Below are 18954 nucleotides of genomic sequence, written 5' to 3'. Positions count from 1 at the left end.
CAGCAGGGTCACCTCCGCATCCACGACTGGCAGAGACGGTGCCCAGGGGACGGGAGGGGAATGAGTGATTGTGGGGCTCCGGGGACCGGGAGACCCGATCGGCTCCTGGTCCACTCTGCCCGGCGGCGCCTGCCTTTTCTGTGCGAGCCGCGGCGTCTGGGCATCCCCTGGGACGGGCCAGTGAGTCCGTGGCTCAGAGGAGGGAGGTGGCAAAGATTTTCCAAGGGACGAGAGGGCGGGCCGGGCTCAGAGAGGTGGCGGGAGCAGGCTGATCTCCCGCAGGGCCTTCGTCCCCAGGGAGGCAGCTGAGCAGGAGGCTGGTGCAGCACACACGGGGAGCAAGGGGCGGGATCCACGTGTGGAAGCGCTGTCGTGGTGCCGCCAAAAGCCTTCTTCCAACCCTTCTCTCCCTGACGTCTAACTCTGCCTTCCCTTTGTTGCACTTCCAGCCGCCGGGCCCAACACGAGCCCAGGTGTGGCGCCCGCGACAGGTAAAGATTCCTGGGGCCCACGCTCCCTGGGGCCCACTCTCTGCTTCTGGATCCATCTTGGGTCCGAAAGTGATAGGAGGAGGCTCGGGGTGGGCCCTTCCTTGCTCCTTGTCCCTGTGGGCGGGGCGGGGAGGGGTGGGGTGGGGCAGAGGGAGGAGTCCCTGGAGAACAAGTCCTAGGTCTGATCCTGGGGGGCTGGCCGCCTGTCTCCAGCGGGATGCTGGCCCAGACGCTGAGCTAAGGGCCTCCTCCAGGGGCTCAGCGTCCGCCCTGGAGTCCTCGCAGGTCCTGCCGGGACCTGGCTCCTGGCTCCCAGGCGACGGGCCGCTGTCCCGGGTGGAGGGCGGGAGAGTGCCTGGACCGCCCGTGTCGGGCCCAGGTCCCATCCTCTGCTGGGACGTGGTAGAACCCAGGCAGGACCACGCAGGGGCCAACAAGCTCCCCACAGGGTGATGGTCTGGGCCTGCCAGCGGTCCCCACGGAGCTCCACCCTGGGGGTGCCCAGTGTGTCCAGTGGGGGTCGGGGTCCCGTTCCTGCTCACCTCCGTCGGGGCTCCAGGGTTGCTTCCCTCCGTCCGGGCATCCTTAGCCCTGGGCAGAATAGCGTGTCTCTGCTCCTTTCCCTGGGAAGCGGATTCACCCCTGGGCACGTTCCAAGGTGACTGCTTGCCCAGGGAACTGAGCCATGACGATGGCCCCAGAGTCTGGAACACGCCTCTGGCCTGGGACCTCAGGAGAGACACGGAGGAGGTGTTCTTGTGCTCCCCCTAGGGACCGAACCGAGTTTGGCCGTGCGGCTGGTGAACGGAGGTGACCGGTGTCAGGGCCGGGTGGAGGTCCTGTACCGAGGCTCGTGGGGCACCGTGTGTGACGACGCCTGGGGCACCAACGACGCCGACGTGGTGTGCAGGCAGCTGGGCTGTGGCCGGGCCACGTCGGCCCCAGGAAGTGCCCGCTTCAGTCAGGGCTCGGGGCCGATTCTCCTGGACAACGTGGGCTGCTCAGGACACGAGTCCGACCTGTGGAGCTGCAGCCACAACGGCTGGAACAGCCACAACTGTGGTCACCACGAGGATGCCGGTGTCGTCTGCTCAGGTGGGCCTCCGAGATCCCCGGACCCCCTCCCGGGCGAGGGGGGGACCATCTTTGCTGAGAACAGACACACACTTCCCGCCCTCCCGGGGCCCCCACCCGAGCCCCTCCCAGAGATCCTGTGCCTCCCAAGGTGGCCCGCGGGCAGCTGGCCCCGAAAGCGAAAGCTCGAGGTTCGGGGGGTGGGGGGGGGAGCGGCGGGGTCAGCTCCCCTCCCCTCTTCGGCCAACAGCGAGGAAGCAGAACTGCTTTGGAGCCGTGACGGCACAGTGGGCCGCAGAGAGCGCCCACCGTTCTGCGGCCAGACAGAACGGGCCTCCTCCTTCTCAGCAGGGTCGAGGGCTCAGTCCACACCCGCTTTTCTCTGGGGCTTTCTTCTAAGCGCACCGCTTTTGGGGGTGCCGTTGGAAAATGGGTCACCCTCACCCCTCGACGGGTGCCTTCATTTGGGTCTTCCCAGCAGCCGACTCAGAGAACAGGAGTCCAGGCTCCGGCGTGAACTGGGGAGGGCGAGAAGAGCAGTGGGGAAGGGGGCCGCCGGGCTGTGGGCAGTGGCGGGTCGCTGAAGCCCGGAATGCTGATGAGCCAGCGAGGCCGCTGGGGCTGGAGCTCCATCCCCAGCAGGGTCTCGGGGGCGGCCCGATTAGTCTAAGACTCCCTGCCCCGGGGCCGCCGGAATGGGCTCTTCCTCCGGAACTGCTGGGACCCCTCCTTGCTGTTGCCACGCAGGGGAGTTGAGGCGGTGGCCGTGGCGGCCTGTCCCGGGCGTGCCAAGGGGCCGTCCTATTCCGGAGAGGAGGAAGCCCCCAGGCCCAGCCAGGCAGGCAGGCACTGGCGGTGGGATAGAGGGCGGAGCTCCCGGAGGACCCGCAGGTTCGCGGCGCTGGGGGGCGGTGTGCGCGCAGCGGGCGCGCCAGCAGCCTCAGCTCGGCGTGAGCCCCTGCGCCTCTTCCACCTCGGAGACCAGCTGGGGCCCCTGCGCGCTTTGGGTCCGACTTTCCTTCTCTTTCTCGCAGACGTGCGGGCCCGGTCCACACTCCTGCCGTGTAAGTACCCGGCGACTTCCTCGGGAAGTCCCTCTGCTCCCTGTCCCCCCCTCCCTTGTCTCCTCACTCCGGGCCAACCGCTGCTCTGTGCGGAACCTACGGGTCGCCTCATTCTCGCCCTCTGTCACCGAGACACGCGGCACGCCACGCGCTTCCTAACTAGTCCTGGGAGTCCCGAGGCTTGCGTCTTCCCGTCCTGACGTCAGTGTGAGCTTTCACGGGGCGCATTGACAGCGTCCCCAGAAACTCAGCCAACGGGCCGCGCGTTCCCTGACCTTTGCCCTGGCCCGGTCCAGGCCGGGGAGACTTTTGTGGGAGGATGGAGGTGGATCGCCACCGACCTTCTGTTGACGGGCTCTGGGAGCAGGCCGGATTCCCTCCATCCCTCACTCCTTGCAGCACCCTCAGGTTCAGCAGGGTCACCTCCGCATCCACGACTGGCAGAGACGGTGCCCAGGGGACGGGAGGGGAATGAGTGATTGTGGGGCTCCGGGGACCGGGAGACCCGATCGGCTCCTGGTCCACTCTGCCCGGCGGCGCCTGCCTTTTCTGTGCGAGCCGCGGCGTCTGGGCATCCCCTGGGACGGGCCAGTGAGTCCGTGGCTCAGAGGAGGGAGGTGGCAAAGATTTTCCAAGGGACGAGAGGGCGGGCCGGGCTCAGAGAGGTGGCGGGAGCAGGCTGATCTCCGGCAGGGCCTTCGTCCCCAGGGAGGCAGCTGAGCAGGAGGCTGGTGCAGCACACACGGGGAGCAAGGGGCGGGATCCACGTGTGGAAGCGCTGTCGTGGTGCCGCCAAAAGCCTTCTTCCAACCCTTCTCTCCCTGACGTCTAACTCTGCCTTCCCTTTGTTGCACTTCCAGCCGCCGGGCCCAACACGAGCCCAGGTGTGGCGCCCGCGACAGGTAAAGATTCCTGGGGCCCACGCTCCCTGGGGCCCACTCTCTGCTTCTGGATCCATCTTGGGTCCGAAAGTGATAGGAGGAGGCTCGGGGTGGGCCCTTCCTTGCTCCTTGTCCCTGTGGGCGGGGCGGGGAGGGGTGGGGTGGGGCAGAGGGAGGAGTCCCTGGAGAACAAGTCCTAGGTCTGATCCTGGGGGGCTGGCCGCCTGTCTCCAGCGGGATGCTGGCCCAGACGCTGAGCTAAGGGCCTCCTCCAGGGGCTCAGCGTCCGCCCTGGAGTCCTCGCGGGTCCTGCCGGGACCTGGCTCCTGGCTCCCAGGCGACGGGCCGCTGTCCCGGGTGGAGGGCGGGAGAGTGCCTGGACCGCCCGTGTCGGGCCCAGGTCCCATCCTCTGCTGGGACGTGGGAGAGCCCAGGCAGGACCACGCAGGGGCCAACAAGCTCCCCACAGGGTGATGGTCTGGGCCTGCCAGCGGTCCCCACGGAGCTCCACCCTGGGGGTGCCCAGTGTGTCCAGTGGGGGTCGGGGTCCCGTTCCTGCTCACCTCCGTCGGGGCTCCAGGGTTGCTTCCCTCCGTCCGGGCATCCTTAGCCCTGGGCAGAATAGCGTGTCTCTGCTCCTTTCCCTGGGAAGCGGATTCACCCCTGGGCACGTTCCAAGGTGACTGCTTGCCCAGGGAACTGAGCCATGACGATGGCCCCAGAGTCTGGAACACGCCTCTGGCCTGGGACCTCAGGAGAGACACGGAGGAGGTGTTCTTGTGCTCCCCCTAGGGACCGAACCGAGTTTGGCCGTGCGGCTGGTGAACGGAGGTGACCGGTGTCAGGGCCGGGTGGAGGTCCTGTACCGAGGCTCGTGGGGCACCGTGTGTGACGACGCCTGGGGCACCAACGACGCCGACGTGGTGTGCAGGCAGCTGGGCTGTGGCCGGGCCACGTCGGCCCCAGGAAGTGCCCGCTTCAGTCAGGGCTCGGGGCCGATTCTCCTGGACAACGTGGGCTGCTCAGGACACGAGTCCGACCTGTGGAGCTGCAGCCACAACGGCTGGAACAGCCACAACTGTGGTCACCACGAGGATGCCGGTGTCGTCTGCTCAGGTGGGCCTCCGAGATCCCCGGACCCCCTCCCGGGCGAGGGGGGGACCATCTTTGCTGAGAACAGACACACACTTCCCGCCCTCCCGGGGCCCCCACCCGAGCCCCTCCCAGAGATCCTGTGCCTCCCAAGGTGGCCCGCGGGCAGCTGGCCCCGAAAGCGAAAGCTCGAGGTTCAGGGGGTGGGGGGGGGAGCGGCGGGGTCAGCTCCCCTCCCCTCTTCGGCCAACAGCGAGGAAGCAGAACTGCTTTGGAGCCGTGACGGCACAGTGGGCCGCAGAGAGCGCCCACCGTTCTGCGGCCAGACAGAACGGGCCTCCTCCTTCTCAGCAGGGTCGAGGGCTCAGTCCACACCCGCTTTTCTCTGGGGCTTTCTTCTAAGCGCACCGCTTTTGGGGGTGCCGTTGGAAAATGGGTCACCCTCACCCCTCGACGGGTGCCTTCATTTGGGTCTTCCCAGCAGCCGACTCAGAGAACAGGAGTCCAGGCTCCGGCGTGAACTGGGGAGGGCGAGAAGAGCAGTGGGGAAGGGGGCCGCCGGGCTGTGGGCAGTGGCGGGTCGCTGAAGCCCGGAATGCTGATGAGCCAGCGAGGCCGCTGGGGCTGGAGCTCCATCCCCAGCAGGGTCTCGGGGGCGGCCCGATTAGTCTAAGACTCCCTGCCCCGGGGCCGCCGGAATGGGCTCTTCCTCCGGAACTGCTGGGACCCCTCCTTGCTGTTGCCACGCAGGGGAGTTGAGGCGGTGGCCGTGGCGGCCTGTCCCGGGCGTGCCAAGGGGCCGTCCTATTCCGGAGAGGAGGAAGCCCCCAGGCCCAGCCAGGCAGGCAGGCACTGGCGGTGGGATAGAGGGCGGAGCTCCCGGAGGACCCGCAGGTTCGCGGCGCTGGGGGGCGGTGTGCGCGCAGCGGGCGCGCCAGCAGCCTCAGCTCGGCGTGAGCCCCTGCGCCTCTTCCACCTCGGAGACCAGCTGGGGCCCCTGCGCGCTTTGGGTCCGACTTTCCTTCTCTTTCTCGCAGACGTGCGGGCCCGGTCCACACTCCTGCCGTGTAAGTACCCGGCGACTTCCTCGGGAAGTCCCTCTGCTCCCTGTCCCCCCCTCCCTTGTCTCCTCACTCCGGGCCAACCGCTGCTCTGTGCGGAACCTACGGGTCGCCTCATTCTCGCCCTCTGTCACCGAGACACGCGGCACGCCACGCGCTTCCTAACTAGTCCTGGGAGTCCCGAGGCTTGCGTCTTCCCGTCCTGACGTCAGTGTGAGCTTTCACGGGGCGCATTGACAGCGTCCCCAGAAACTCAGCCAACGGGCCGCGCGTTCCCTGACCTTTGCCCTGGCCCGGTCCAGGCCGGGGAGACTTTTGTGGGAGGATGGAGGTGGATCGCCACCGACCTTCTGTTGACGGGCTCTGGGAGCAGGCCGGATTCCCTCCATCCCTCACTCCTTGCAGCACCCTCAGGTTCAGCAGGGTCACCTCCGCATCCACGACTGGCAGAGACGGTGCCCAGGGGACGGGAGGGGAATGAGTGATTGTGGGGCTCCGGGGACCGGGAGACCCGATCGGCTCCTGGTCCACTCTGCCCGGCGGCGCCTGCCTTTTCTGTGCGAGCCGCGGCGTCTGGGCATCCCCTGGGACGGGCCAGTGAGTCCGTGGCTCAGAGGAGGGAGGTGGCAAAGATTTTCCAAGGGACGAGAGGGCGGGCCGGGCTCAGAGAGGTGGCGGGAGCAGGCTGATCTCCGGCAGGGCCTTCGTCCCCAGGGAGGCAGCTGAGCAGGAGGCTGGTGCAGCACACACGGGGAGCAAGGGGCGGGATCCACGTGTGGAAGCGCTGTCGTGGTGCCGCCAAAAGCCTTCTTCCAACCCTTCTCTCCCTGACGTCTAACTCTGCCTTCCCTTTGTTGCACTTCCAGCCACCGGGCCCAACACGAGCCCAGGTGTGGCGCCCGCGACAGGTAAAGATTCCTGGGGCCCACGCTCCCTGGGGCCCACTCTCTGCTTCTGGATCCATCTTGGGTCCGAAAGTGATAGGAGGAGGCTCGGGGTGGGCCCTTCCTTGCTCCTTGTCCCTGTGGGCGGGGCGGGGAGGGGTGGGGTGGGGCAGAGGGAGGAGTCCCTGGAGAACAAGTCCTAGGTCTGATCCTGGGGGGCTGGCCGCCTGTCTCCAGCGGGATGCTGGCCCAGACGCTGAGCTAAGGGCCTCCTCCAGGGGCTCAGCGTCCGCCCTGGAGTCCTCGCGGGTCCTGCCGGGACCTGGCTCCTGGCTCCCAGGCGACGGGCCGCTGTCCCGGGTGGAGGGCGGGAGAGTGCCTGGACCGCCCGTGTCGGGCCCAGGTCCCATCCTCTGCTGGGACGTGGGAGAGCCCAGGCAGGACCACGCAGGGGCCAACAAGCTCCCCACAGGGTGATGGTCTGGGCCTGCCAGCGGTCCCCACGGAGCTCCACCCTGGGGGTGCCCAGTGTGTCCAGTGGGGGTCGGGGTCCCGTTCCTGCTCACCTCCGTCGGGGCTCCAGGGTTGCTTCCCTCCGTCCGGGCATCCTTAGCCCTGGGCAGAATAGCGTGTCTCTGCTCCTTTCCCTGGGAAGCGGATTCACCCCTGGGCACGTTCCAAGGTGACTGCTTGCCCAGGGAACTGAGCCATGACGATGGCCCCAGAGTCTGGAACACGCCTCTGGCCTGGGACCTCAGGAGAGACACGGAGGAGGTGTTCTTGTGCTCCCCCTAGGGACCGAACCGAGTTTGGCCGTGCGGCTGGTGAACGGAGGTGACCGGTGTCAGGGCCGGGTGGAGGTCCTGTACCGAGGCTCGTGGGGCACCGTGTGTGACGACGCCTGGGGCACCAACGACGCCGACGTGGTGTGCAGGCAGCTGGGCTGTGGCCGGGCCACGTCGGCCCCAGGAAGTGCCCGCTTCAGTCAGGGCTCGGGGCCGATTCTCCTGGACAACGTGGGCTGCTCAGGACACGAGTCCGACCTGTGGAGCTGCAGCCACAACGGCTGGAACAGCCACAACTGTGGTCACCACGAGGATGCCGGTGTCGTCTGCTCAGGTGGGCCTCCGAGATCCCCGGACCCCCTCCCGGGCGAGGGGGGGACCATCTTTGCTGAGAACAGACACACACTTCCCGCCCTCCCGGGGCCCCCACCCGAGCCCCTCCCAGAGATCCTGTGCCTCCCAAGGTGGCCCGCGGGCAGCTGGCCCCGAAAGCGAAAGCTCGAGGTTCGGGGGGTGGGGGGGGGAGCGGCGGGGTCAGCTCCCCTCCCCTCTTCGGCCAACAGCGAGGAAGCAGAACTGCTTTGGAGCCGTGACGGCACAGTGGGCCGCAGAGAGCGCCCACCGTTCTGCGGCCAGACAGAACGGGCCTCCTCCTTCTCAGCAGGGTCGAGGGCTCAGTCCACACCCGCTTTTCTCTGGGGCTTTCTTCTAAGCGCACCGCTTTTGGGGGTGCCGTTGGAAAATGGGTCACCCTCACCCCTCGACGGGTGCCTTCATTTGGGTCTTCCCAGCAGCCGACTCAGAGAACAGGAGTCCAGGCTCCGGCGTGAACTGGGGAGGGCGAGAAGAGCAGTGGGGAAGGGGGCCGCCGGGCTGTGGGCAGTGGCGGGTCGCTGAAGCCCGGAATGCTGATGAGCCAGCGAGGCCGCTGGGGCTGGAGCTCCATCCCCAGCAGGGTCTCGGGGGCGGCCCGATTAGTCTAAGACTCCCTGCCCCGGGGCCGCCGGAATGGGCTCTTCCTCCGGAACTGCTGGGACCCCTCCTTGCTGTTGCCACGCAGGGGAGTTGAGGCGGTGGCCGTGGCGGCCTGTCCCGGGCGTGCCAAGGGGCCGTCCTATTCCGGAGAGGAGGAAGCCCCCAGGCCCAGCCAGGCAGGCAGGCACTGGCGGTGGGATAGAGGGCGGAGCTCCCGGAGGACCCGCAGGTTCGCGGCGCTGGGGGGCGGTGTGCGCGCAGCGGGCGCGCCAGCAGCCTCAGCTCGGCGTGAGCCCCTGCGCCTCTTCCACCTCGGAGACCAGCTGGGGCCCCTGCGCGCTTTGGGTCCGACTTTCCTTCTCTTTCTCGCAGACGTGCGGGCCCGGTCCACACTCCTGCCGTGTAAGTACCCGGCGACTTCCTCGGGAAGTCCCTCTGCTCCCTGTCCCCCCCTCCCTTGTCTCCTCACTCCGGGCCAACCGCTGCTCTGTGCGGAACCTACGGGTCGCCTCATTCTCGCCCTCTGTCACCGAGACACGCGGCACGCCACGCGCTTCCTAACTAGTCCTGGGAGTCCCGAGGCTTGCGTCTTCCCGTCCTGACGTCAGTGTGAGCTTTCACGGGGCGCATTGACAGCGTCCCCAGAAACTCAGCCAACGGGCCGCGCGTTCCCTGACCTTTGCCCTGGCCCGGTCCAGGCCGGGGAGACTTTTGTGGGAGGATGGAGGTGGATCGCCACCGACCTTCTGTTGACGGGCTCTGGGAGCAGGCCGGATTCCCTCCATCCCTCACTCCTTGCAGCACCCTCAGGTTCAGCAGGGTCACCTCCGCATCCACGACTGGCAGAGACGGTGCCCAGGGGACGGGAGGGGAATGAGTGATTGTGGGGCTCCGGGGACCGGGAGACCCGATCGGCTCCTGGTCCACTCTGCCCGGCGGCGCCTGCCTTTTCTGTGCGAGCCGCGGCGTCTGGGCATCCCCTGGGACGGGCCAGTGAGTCCGTGGCTCAGAGGAGGGAGGTGGCAAAGATTTTCCAAGGGACGAGAGGGCGGGCCGGGCTCAGAGAGGTGGCGGGAGCAGGCTGATCTCCGGCAGGGCCTTCGTCCCCAGGGAGGCAGCTGAGCAGGAGGCTGGTGCAGCACACACGGGGAGCAAGGGGCGGGATCCACGTGTGGAAGCGCTGTCGTGGTGCCGCCAAAAGCCTTCTTCCAACCCTTCTCTCCCTGACGTCTAACTCTGCCTTCCCTTTGTTGCACTTCCAGCCGCCGGGCCCAACACGAGCCCAGGTGTGGCGCCCGCGACAGGTAAAGATTCCTGGGGCCCACGCTCCCTGGGGCCCACTCTCTGCTTCTGGATCCATCTTGGGTCCGAAAGTGATAGGAGGAGGCTCGGGGTGGGCCCTTCCTTGCTCCTTGTCCCTGTGGGCGGGGCGGGGAGGGGTGGGGTGGGGCAGAGGGAGGAGTCCCTGGAGAACAAGTCCTAGGTCTGATCCTGGGGGGCTGGCCGCCTGTCTCCAGCGGGATGCTGGCCCAGACGCTGAGCTAAGGGCCTCCTCCAGGGGCTCAGCGTCCGCCCTGGAGTCCTCGCGGGTCCTGCCGGGACCTGGCTCCTGGCTCCCAGGCGACGGGCCGCTGTCCCGGGTGGAGGGCGGGAGAGTGCCTGGACCGCCCGTGTCGGGCCCAGGTCCCATCCTCTGCTGGGACGTGGTAGAACCCAGGCAGGACCACGCAGGGGCCAACAAGCTCCCCACAGGGTGATGGTCTGGGCCTGCCAGCGGTCCCCACGGAGCTCCACCCTGGGGGTGCCCAGTGTGTCCAGTGGGGGTCGGGGTCCCGTTCCTGCTCACCTCCGTCGGGGCTCCAGGGTTGCTTCCCTCCGTCCGGGCATCCTTAGCCCTGGGCAGAATAGCGTGTCTCTGCTCCTTTCCCTGGGAAGCGGATTCACCCCTGGGCACGTTCCAAGGTGACTGCTTGCCCAGGGAACTGAGCCATGACGATGGCCCCAGAGTCTGGAACACGCCTCTGGCCTGGGACCTCAGGAGAGACACGGAGGAGGTGTTCTTGTGCTCCCCCTAGGGACCGAACCGAGTTTGGCCGTGCGGCTGGTGAACGGAGGTGACCGGTGTCAGGGCCGGGTGGAGGTCCTGTACCGAGGCTCGTGGGGCACCGTGTGTGACGACGCCTGGGGCACCAACGACGCCGACGTGGTGTGCAGGCAGCTGGGCTGTGGCCGGGCCACGTCGGCCCCAGGAAGTGCCCGCTTCAGTCAGGGCTCGGGGCCGATTCTCCTGGACAACGTGGGCTGCTCAGGACACGAGTCCGACCTGTGGAGCTGCAGCCACAACGGCTGGAACAGCCACAACTGTGGTCACCACGAGGATGCCGGTGTCGTCTGCTCAGGTGGGCCTCCGAGATCCCCGGACCCCCTCCCGGGCGGGGGGGGGACCATCTTTGCTGAGAACAGACACACACTTCCCGCCCTCCCGGGGCCCCCACCCGAGCCCCTCCCAGAGATCCTGTGCCTCCCAAGGTGGCCCGCGGGCAGCTGGCCCCGAAAGCGAAAGCTCGAGGTTCAGGGGGTGGGGGGGGGAGCGGCGGGGTCAGCTCCCCTCCCCTCTTCGGCCAACAGCGAGGAAGCAGAACTGCTTTGGAGCCGTGACGGCACAGTGGGCCGCAGAGAGCGCCCACCGTTCTGCGGCCAGACAGAACGGGCCTCCTCCTTCTCAGCAGGGTCGAGGGCTCAGTCCACACCCGCTTTTCTCTGGGGCTTTCTTCTAAGCGCACCGCTTTTGGGGGTGCCGTTGGAAAATGGGTCACCCTCACCCCTCGACGGGTGCCTTCATTTGGGTCTTCCCAGCAGCCGACTCAGAGAACAGGAGTCCAGGCTCCGGCGTGAACTGGGGAGGGCGAGAAGAGCAGTGGGGAAGGGGGCCGCCGGGCTGTGGGCAGTGGCGGGTCGCTGAAGCCCGGAATGCTGATGAGCCAGCGAGGCCGCTGGGGCTGGAGCTCCATCCCCAGCAGGGTCTCGGGGGCGGCCCGATTAGTCTAAGACTCCCTGCCCCGGGGCCGCCGGAATGGGCTCTTCCTCCGGAACTGCTGGGACCCCTCCTTGCTGTTGCCACGCAGGGGAGTTGAGGCGGTGGCCGTGGCGGCCTGTCCCGGGCGTGCCAAGGGGCCGTCCTATTCCGGAGAGGAGGAAGCCCCCAGGCCCAGCCAGGCAGGCAGGCACTGGCGGTGGGATAGAGGGCGGAGCTCCCGGAGGACCCGCAGGTTCGCGGCGCTGGGGGGCGGTGTGCGCGCAGCGGGCGCGCCAGCAGCCTCAGCTCGGCGTGAGCCCCTGCGCCTCTTCCACCTCGGAGACCAGCTGGGGCCCCTGCGCGCTTTGGGTCCGACTTTCCTTCTCTTTCTCGCAGACGTGCGGGCCCGGTCCACACTCGTGCCGTGTAAGTACCCGGCGACTTCCTCGGGAAGTCCCTCTGCTCCCTGTCCCCCCCTCCCTTGTCTCCTCACTCCGGGCCAACCGCTGCTCTGTGCGGAACCTACGGGTCGCCTCATTCTCGCCCTCTGTCACCGAGACACGCGGCACGCCACGCGCTTCCTAACTAGTCCTGGGAGTCCCGAGGCTTGCGTCTTCCCGTCCTGACGTCAGTGTGAGCTTTCACGGGGCGCATTGACAGCGTCCCCAGAAACTCAGCCAACGGGCCGCGCGTTCCCTGACCTTTGCCCTGGCCCGGTCCAGGCCGGGGAGACTTTTGTGGGAGGATGGAGGTGGATCGCCACCGACCTTCTGTTGACGGGCTCTGGGAGCAGGCCGGATTCCCTCCATCCCTCACTCCTTGCAGCACCCTCAGGTTCAGCAGGGTCACCTCCGCATCCACGACTGGCAGAGACGGTGCCCAGGGGACGGGAGGGGAATGAGTGATTGTGGGGCTCCGGGGACCGGGAGACCCGATCGGCTCCTGGTCCACTCTGCCCGGCGGCGCCTGCCTTTTCTGTGCGAGCCGCGGCGTCTGGGCATCCCCTGGGACGGGCCAGTGAGTCCGTGGCTCAGAGGAGGGAGGTGGCAAAGATTTTCCAAGGGACGAGAGGGCGGGCCGGGCTCAGAGAGGTGGCGGGAGCAGGCTGATCTCCGGCAGGGCCTTCGTCCCCAGGGAGGCAGCTGAGCAGGAGGCTGGTGCAGCACACACGGGGAGCAAGGGGCGGGATCCACGTGTGGAAGCGCTGTCGTGGTGCCGCCAAAAGCCTTCTTCCAACCCTTCTCTCCCTGACGTCTAACTCTGCCTTCCCTTTGTTGCACTTCCAGCCGCCGGGCCCAACACGAGCCCAGGTGTGGCGTCCGCGACAGGTAAAGATTCCTGGAGCCCACGCTCCCTGGGGCCCACGCTCTGCTTCTGGATCCATCTTGGGTCCGAAAGTGATAGGAGGAGGCTCGGGGTGGGCCCTTCCTTGCTCCTTGTCCCTGTGGGCGGGGCGGGGAGGGGTGGGGCAGAGGGAGGAGTCCCTGGAGAACAAGTCCTAGGTCTGATCCTGGGGGGCTGGCCGCCTGTCTCCAGCGGGATGCTGGCCCAGACGCTGAGCTAAGGGCCTCCTCCAGGGGCTCAGCGTCCGCCCTGGAGTCCTCGCGGGTCCTGCCGGGACCTGGCTCCTGGCTCCCAGGCGACGGGCCGCTGTCCCGGGTGGAGGGCGGGAGAGTGCCTGGACCGCCCGTGTCGGGCCCAGGTCCCATCCTCTGCTGGGACGTGGGAGAGCCCAGGCAGGACCACGCAGGGGCCAACAAGCTCCCCACAGGGTGATGGTCTGGGCCTGCCAGCGGTCCCCACGGAGCTCCACCCTGGGGGTGCTCAGTGTGTCCAGTGGGGGTCGGGGTCCCGTTCCTGCTCACCTCCGTCGGGGCTCCAGGGTTGCTTCCCTCCGTCCGGGCATCCTTAGCCCTGGGCAGAATAGCGTGTCTCTGCTCCTTTCCCTGGGAAGCGGATTCACCCCTGGGCACGTTCCAAGGTGACTGCTTGCCCAGGGAACTGAGCCATGACGATGGCCCCAGAGTCTGGAACACGCCTCTGGCCTGGGACCTCAGGAGAGACACGGAGGAGGTGTTCTTGTGCTCCCCCTAGGGACCGAACCGAGTTTGGCCGTGCGGCTGGTGAACGGAGGTGACCGGTGTCAGGGCCGGGTGGAGGTCCTGTACCGAGGCTCGTGGGGCACCGTGTGTGACGACGCCTGGGGCACCAACGACGCCGACGTGGTGTGCAGGCAGCTGGGCTGTGGCCGGGCCACGTCGGCCCCAGGAAGTGCCCGCTTCGGTCAGGGCTCAGGGCTGATTCTCCTGGACAACGTGGGCTGCTCAGGACACGAGTCCGACCTGTGGAGCTGCAGCCACAACGGCTGGAACAGCCACAACTGTGGTCACCACGAGGATGCCGGTGTCGTCTGCTCAGGTGGGCCTCCGAGATCCCCGGACCCCCTCCCGGGCGGGGGGGGACCATCTTTGCTGAGAACAGACACACACTTCCCGCCCTCCCGGGGCCCCCACCCGACCCCCTCCCAGAGATCCTGTGCCTCCCAAGGTGGCCCGCTGGCAGCTGGCCCTGAAAGCGAAAGCTCGAGGTTGGGGGGATCCGCGGGGTCAGCTCCCCTCCCCTCTTCGGCCAACAGCGAGGAAGCAGAACTGCTTTGGAGCCGTGACGGCACAGTGGGCCGCAGAGAGCCCCCACTGTTCCGCGGCCAGACAGAACGGGCCTCCTCCTCCTCAGCAGGGTCGAGGGCTCAGTCCACACCCGCGTTTCCTCTGGGGCTTCCTTCTCGGCGCACCGCTTTTGGGGGTGCCGTTCGAAAATGGACGACCCTCACCCCTTTATTGTCATGTTTATTTGGGAATCTGGGTCTCTAAGCCTCTCACGGTGTCTTGAAAGGGCATGGCAAGGCCCCATCTTGAACAAATACCAACTTGTTCTTGATCCTAATGGGAGCAGAGACTTCACTGAAGGATTTTAGGCAGGATAGGGACTTTAACATATCTGTACTTTCAGAAGATCAATTTTGAGACATTGTGAGAGTGACAGTTAAATCATCTCAGCATGGATATTGGCACCAAGTTGGCACTCCATAAGTGGTGTTTCAAGCAGTGAACATGAATGGATTCAATAGCTGGGTCCCTGGTAGAGAGATTACTTGTAGGCCCCTTGAGCTGGCCACACTCAAGAGAAGGAAGGTCTAACCCAGCAAAATGGCGGTGAGAATAAAAGGAAAGATGATCATGATGTTAAGGTGAAAGGTGACCTTGTATTTAGGAGGTGAGGAGAAGGAGGGATCAAATATGCAAGTAAATTTCCTACACATTTGTTGTGGAGCATGGTGACACCATCGATTCAAATGGAGGAGAGAGTCTGTGTTGAGTATGGGATGGTGGGATGGGATGTCCAGGAGGCCATAGAAAACATTTGTCTAGAGCTTAAGCGTGGGGTTGTGAAGGCTGATCAGCACTGGAGAGTTTTACTTGAGGTCTTCCTCCTAGAAAGCTCTCAGAGTACGTGAAGTCCTTCAGGGCGAAAAGACAGGGTGGGAAGAAGTCTAAGACAACGCATGGGAGAGCAGTGATATGTAAGGTCTGGAGAGAGCAGAACAATTGGTGAAAGAGACAGTGCAGTGGACAGAGGAAGGATGAGCACTCTGAGTGCTGGGTGGTGAAAATCAGGGGGAGAAGACAGGGCTTTCCACTGTGTCGCTGCGGGTTTGCCTTTGAGGCTGGTGAATGGAGGTGACCGTTGTCAGGGCCAGATGGAGGTCCTGTACCAAGGCTACTGGGGCACCTTGTGTGATGACAGCTGGGAGACCCAGGACACAGACGTCATCTGGTGGCAGCTGGGCTGTGGCCATTAAGTGTCGGCCCTGGGTGGGGCCCACTTTGGTCAGGGCTCTGGGAATACTCTCTTGGGTGCAGTGTACTGCTCTGGATGGGAGCCCTGCCTGTCCACTGCCCCCACAGACAGGCAGTGGGGGGTCTTGGTACCACCATGAATGTGGCCACAGGGAAGACGGCAGACTCCTGTGTTCAGGTACTGCAGACATTGCCTCGTGCTGTCACCTGTGCCACTCTGAAGACAGGGGCTCCTGCTGTCCTCAACATTCCGTGCATGCAGACTCTAAGTCATGTCTTATTTGAGGTTAGAGAGCAGGTATTACTGTGCCTTTTCACAGATAAAGAAATGGAGGCTCAGAGAGGCCAAGTGACTTGCATAAAGTCCTAAAGGTGGAGGTGGTATAGGCAAGTTTCCATCTCAGTCCCCTTCAGAGCTTGCTGATGTCCACTCAGTGGACACTTTCCGATGAGCAGCATCATCTCCATCCCCGGCCTGAGATTACTAAATATCTTTTAAGTGGCTCTTTCTCCTCATTTTAAAAGCGAGGGGGAAGGATTGGAGACTTCGGGTCTTTAAAACTTAAGTCTATACCAAAAAAAGAATGACCAGTAACCAACATGTTCTCTTTATTGGGGATTAAATGACAAGCAAAAGAGATTTACACCCTCAGTGGAAGAGAGAAATTCTCCCTGACTTGACCTAGCGAATCCCAGCACTGCATTCCTCCTGTGTTCACTGAGAGCTGGTAGGCGTTCAAGCACCAAGGGGTCCTTAAAGCCACAAAGAAACCTCTGAGGGTGCCGCCCGTTGTGTGTCCCCCAAGGTGTAGTTTTTTGTTAAATTATCCACCTCTAGAGCAACCTCTGGCATTTGCCATGTGGCCTGGGGTGTGCACATGCCGCCATGCACAGGATGTGACCCTGGTAATCCAACCACCACAAGAGTATGGTCTCCCGAAGAGAGTGTGGCCCTCCAAGCTGTCACTTTGGAGTGAGTTTATTTCAGCTTTTGGGGGTGCATCTTGGGAAATTGTCATTCTTCTGGATGGCATCACCTTACAGGAATATCTCAGGGATCGGAGACATTTGTCCTTTGGGGGTGTGTTTGAGCCATAGAAGTAGGCAGTTGGTATTTGAAGTACAAGCTTGTGATTCAGGTGGGGCTGTTAATCAACTGGGTGATTTTTGGATGGAGACTGTGGAATAGAGGAATAGAGGAGGTGGGAGGATGATGACAGGAGCAAAGAGTGTCTCTGGTGGCATCTCAGCATTGAATGAGGTCCAGTAAAATAACAGAGAGATGAGTGCTGTTTCACAAGAAAGATCCATAGCCTTTTTGGAGAGGGCGGGGCTTCTGGATCTCTGCATCTAACCTCTTGTTTCAGAGTTGAGGAAGCAGAGGGCCAACCCTTCTCAAATGAGGGCCAACCTGGAATGACCTGTCCTTTTCTTCACTTTGTAGCTTCTTTGTTATCCACGGAGGCACACCTGACAACTGCAGTGGAAGGTAATGTTTGTTACGTGGAATCCCTGTGGGCTCGTTACCCTACTGCACCGAAAGGTTCATCTCTGATCCAGAAGAGGGTCAGAAGGTATAAGAGTTGGGGACTCTCAGCTCCCAAGGGGGGTCCATCTGAACAAGATCTCAGGCCCGAATAGGTATCCTTTCCATGGACAATGTCCCTGAGATTGGGAAGGAATCAACCTGCAGAGGCATCTCCAAGGACCTGCAGGGTGGAGGTGGGTGCCCTGTCTCCAGGGAGGTCCTATTGCCCATGCTCAGTGCCCACTCCTATGGTTCTCAACAATACATGCTGATCCCTGGCCAGGCTGGGGTGCCGGGTCTCTGGCTGCAGGGCATGGAGAGGCAAGTCCAAACCTTCTGGGGTAGAATCCTTGCCTGTGCCCTTCCGTGAGCCCATATTAGGCCACCTTGGCTCCTTCTCAACATAGAGGATCCATGGTCCTTCTGCCTGTGTGCATCAGAGGACCCGTGCACCCCCTTGGGGCGTCTAGTGAGAGAGCTGGGAGGTGCAGTCAAAACAGCTTGAGGTTCTGGCAGCCTGGGCTTTGGGAAGGAAAGTCACTGCCCATTTCCTATGGGAAACTTTGGCCCTAGGACCAGAGGAAGGACAGCCTCCACACCAAGGCCCCCACCCAGGAGTCAGCATGGATCAGTTGGGAATCCTGATGGTACATATGTCAATACCAGATGTACTAGTCATTGGTAGTAGCCAATGCAATTAGACAAGAATAATCAATTAGAAGCATCAGGAAGGGAAAAGTCATTTTTGCATCTATCCCCTGGAGCCTTGCATAGGTCACATGTGGGAACATCAGAATCAGGGTCAGTAGGTTTATACAAAGATGTTTCCCCCAAAAAATAGCCTTTTAGAGTAGAAGAACTGAAGACTAGACAATTTCTTGACTTTTCCGAAGTCACACAGCAAGACAAATTTCAAGATCAGAAATGACATGTCTTCAGCAGATTCTCCTTTACTTTCAGCCCTTGAGTCTCCTCAGAGAAGACTTAACTTTGTAGTTTCTGCTTTTCTCTCCTTCTACAATCTGTATATGCAGAGACTACTATCACAAATACTGAAACTACTGCTGCAATAGGTAATGGATAATTTCATATGGGTCCTTCTCTGCAGGTCAGGATGCTGAGTATATTTATGGGTTTGACTCTTATTCAGGAAAACGTTTAGGGGATGGAGTGAGAGAGAGTGTTGTGAGCATGTTGTGCAAAGGGAGGTCCCTTGTAAACCAGAGCGCCTGGCTTAAGTGGGAGCCTCCTTCACAGTCTTTGTTCCAGTGGGTGAGGAAGTGTCAGTGGGGGTCTCCAGGATTGTGAGTGTTTTGGGTCTGTGGCCAGTGGGATCAGTCTCTTGTCCACAGTGCCAGTTGTCCCATCTGCACAGCTCTGTGCTGACCCGGGCCATTCTGGACTCAAAGACCTGGTGTGCGGCCAGGAGGACCAAGTGTAGGATGCTCTCCAAGCCCACCTCAGAGCCCCAGACGAGTGTCAGAGCTCCTGCTAGGACATCCTGCGGTCACCAGGTGACTCTTCGACATGGAGAGTAATGAGTCCCAGGTTCAAGGGAGTTGGGGCTCTGCCCATGGTACGCTAGAGAAGAAACATGTCAACAGTTTCTAGGTCCTCTCCAGGATGCAAGCTGAGACGTGTATATTTTTAATTCAGATGCTCTAGTGGACTGGGTTTTGGCAGAGCAGTCACTGTACTTTACGCATGAAGAACTCTATTCAAGGCTTGTTAAGAGTCCATTCCGGGTAGTAATTCTCTCAGGGATCTTTGTCTACTGAGAAGAATTACGAATGTTTTAGAGGCTGGAGACCTGGTATCTCAGTGGGAACATACAAGCGAAATGCTGTGCCTTCCTCTAGGGACCGAATCGTGTTTGGCCCTAAGGCTGGTGAATGGAGGTGACTGGTGTCAGGGCCGGATTGAGGTCTTGTACCAGGGCTCCTGGGGCACGGTGGGTGATGACTTCTGGGACATCAACTACGACAACGTGATCTGCAGGAAATTCGACTGTGGCCTAGCTCTGTCAGCACCAGGAAATGCCTGTTCCTCTTAGAATTCCTCTTGACCTTCTCCCAAGCCCACAGAATGCTCCCTCTGAGAGTCCCGCTCCCCCCCACTCTCTGCTCCTCCTTGGCCGGTGACCAAGTCTGGCTGCTGAGTAGTCTCTGAGCTCCAGAGGACTGAGCCTCACCCTCTACGATGGATCCCTTCTTTCTCCCCGACGTTTAGCGCAGTGCCTCGTGTGC

At 63.2% G+C, this 18954-nt stretch overlaps 1 protein-coding gene across 1 annotated transcript in view; it reads left to right on the top strand.

The window, feature by feature from the left end:
* The window catches only part of LOC131407628 (deleted in malignant brain tumors 1 protein-like), an 82498-nt gene that overhangs the window by 24972 nt on the left and 38572 nt on the right, over positions 1–18954 (top strand). Inside the window, 20 exon segments of the mRNA XM_058544386.1 lie at positions 1242–1917; positions 2313–2629; positions 2997–3220; positions 3490–3531; positions 3745–3980; positions 4226–4957; positions 5353–5669; positions 6037–6260; positions 6530–6571; positions 6785–7020; positions 7269–7666; positions 9570–9595; positions 10295–11037; positions 11433–11749; positions 12117–12340; positions 12860–13095; positions 13344–13741; positions 14060–14110; positions 15007–15244; positions 18593–18730. Of these exon segments, the coding sequence (XP_058400369.1) occupies positions 1242–1917; positions 2313–2629; positions 2997–3220; positions 3490–3531; positions 3745–3980; positions 4226–4957; positions 5353–5669; positions 6037–6260; positions 6530–6571; positions 6785–7020; positions 7269–7666; positions 9570–9595; positions 10295–11037; positions 11433–11749; positions 12117–12340; positions 12860–13095; positions 13344–13741; positions 14060–14110; positions 15007–15244; positions 18593–18730 (5815 nt within the window).

This window comes from Diceros bicornis, chromosome 6 (genome assembly GCF_020826845.1).
Source record: "Diceros bicornis minor isolate mBicDic1 chromosome 6, mDicBic1.mat.cur, whole genome shotgun sequence".
Classification (NCBI taxonomy): domain Eukaryota; kingdom Metazoa; phylum Chordata; class Mammalia; order Perissodactyla; family Rhinocerotidae; genus Diceros; species Diceros bicornis.
The sequence above is the reverse complement of the archived record's forward strand: the minus strand, read 5'-3'. Positions and strand labels throughout refer to the sequence as shown.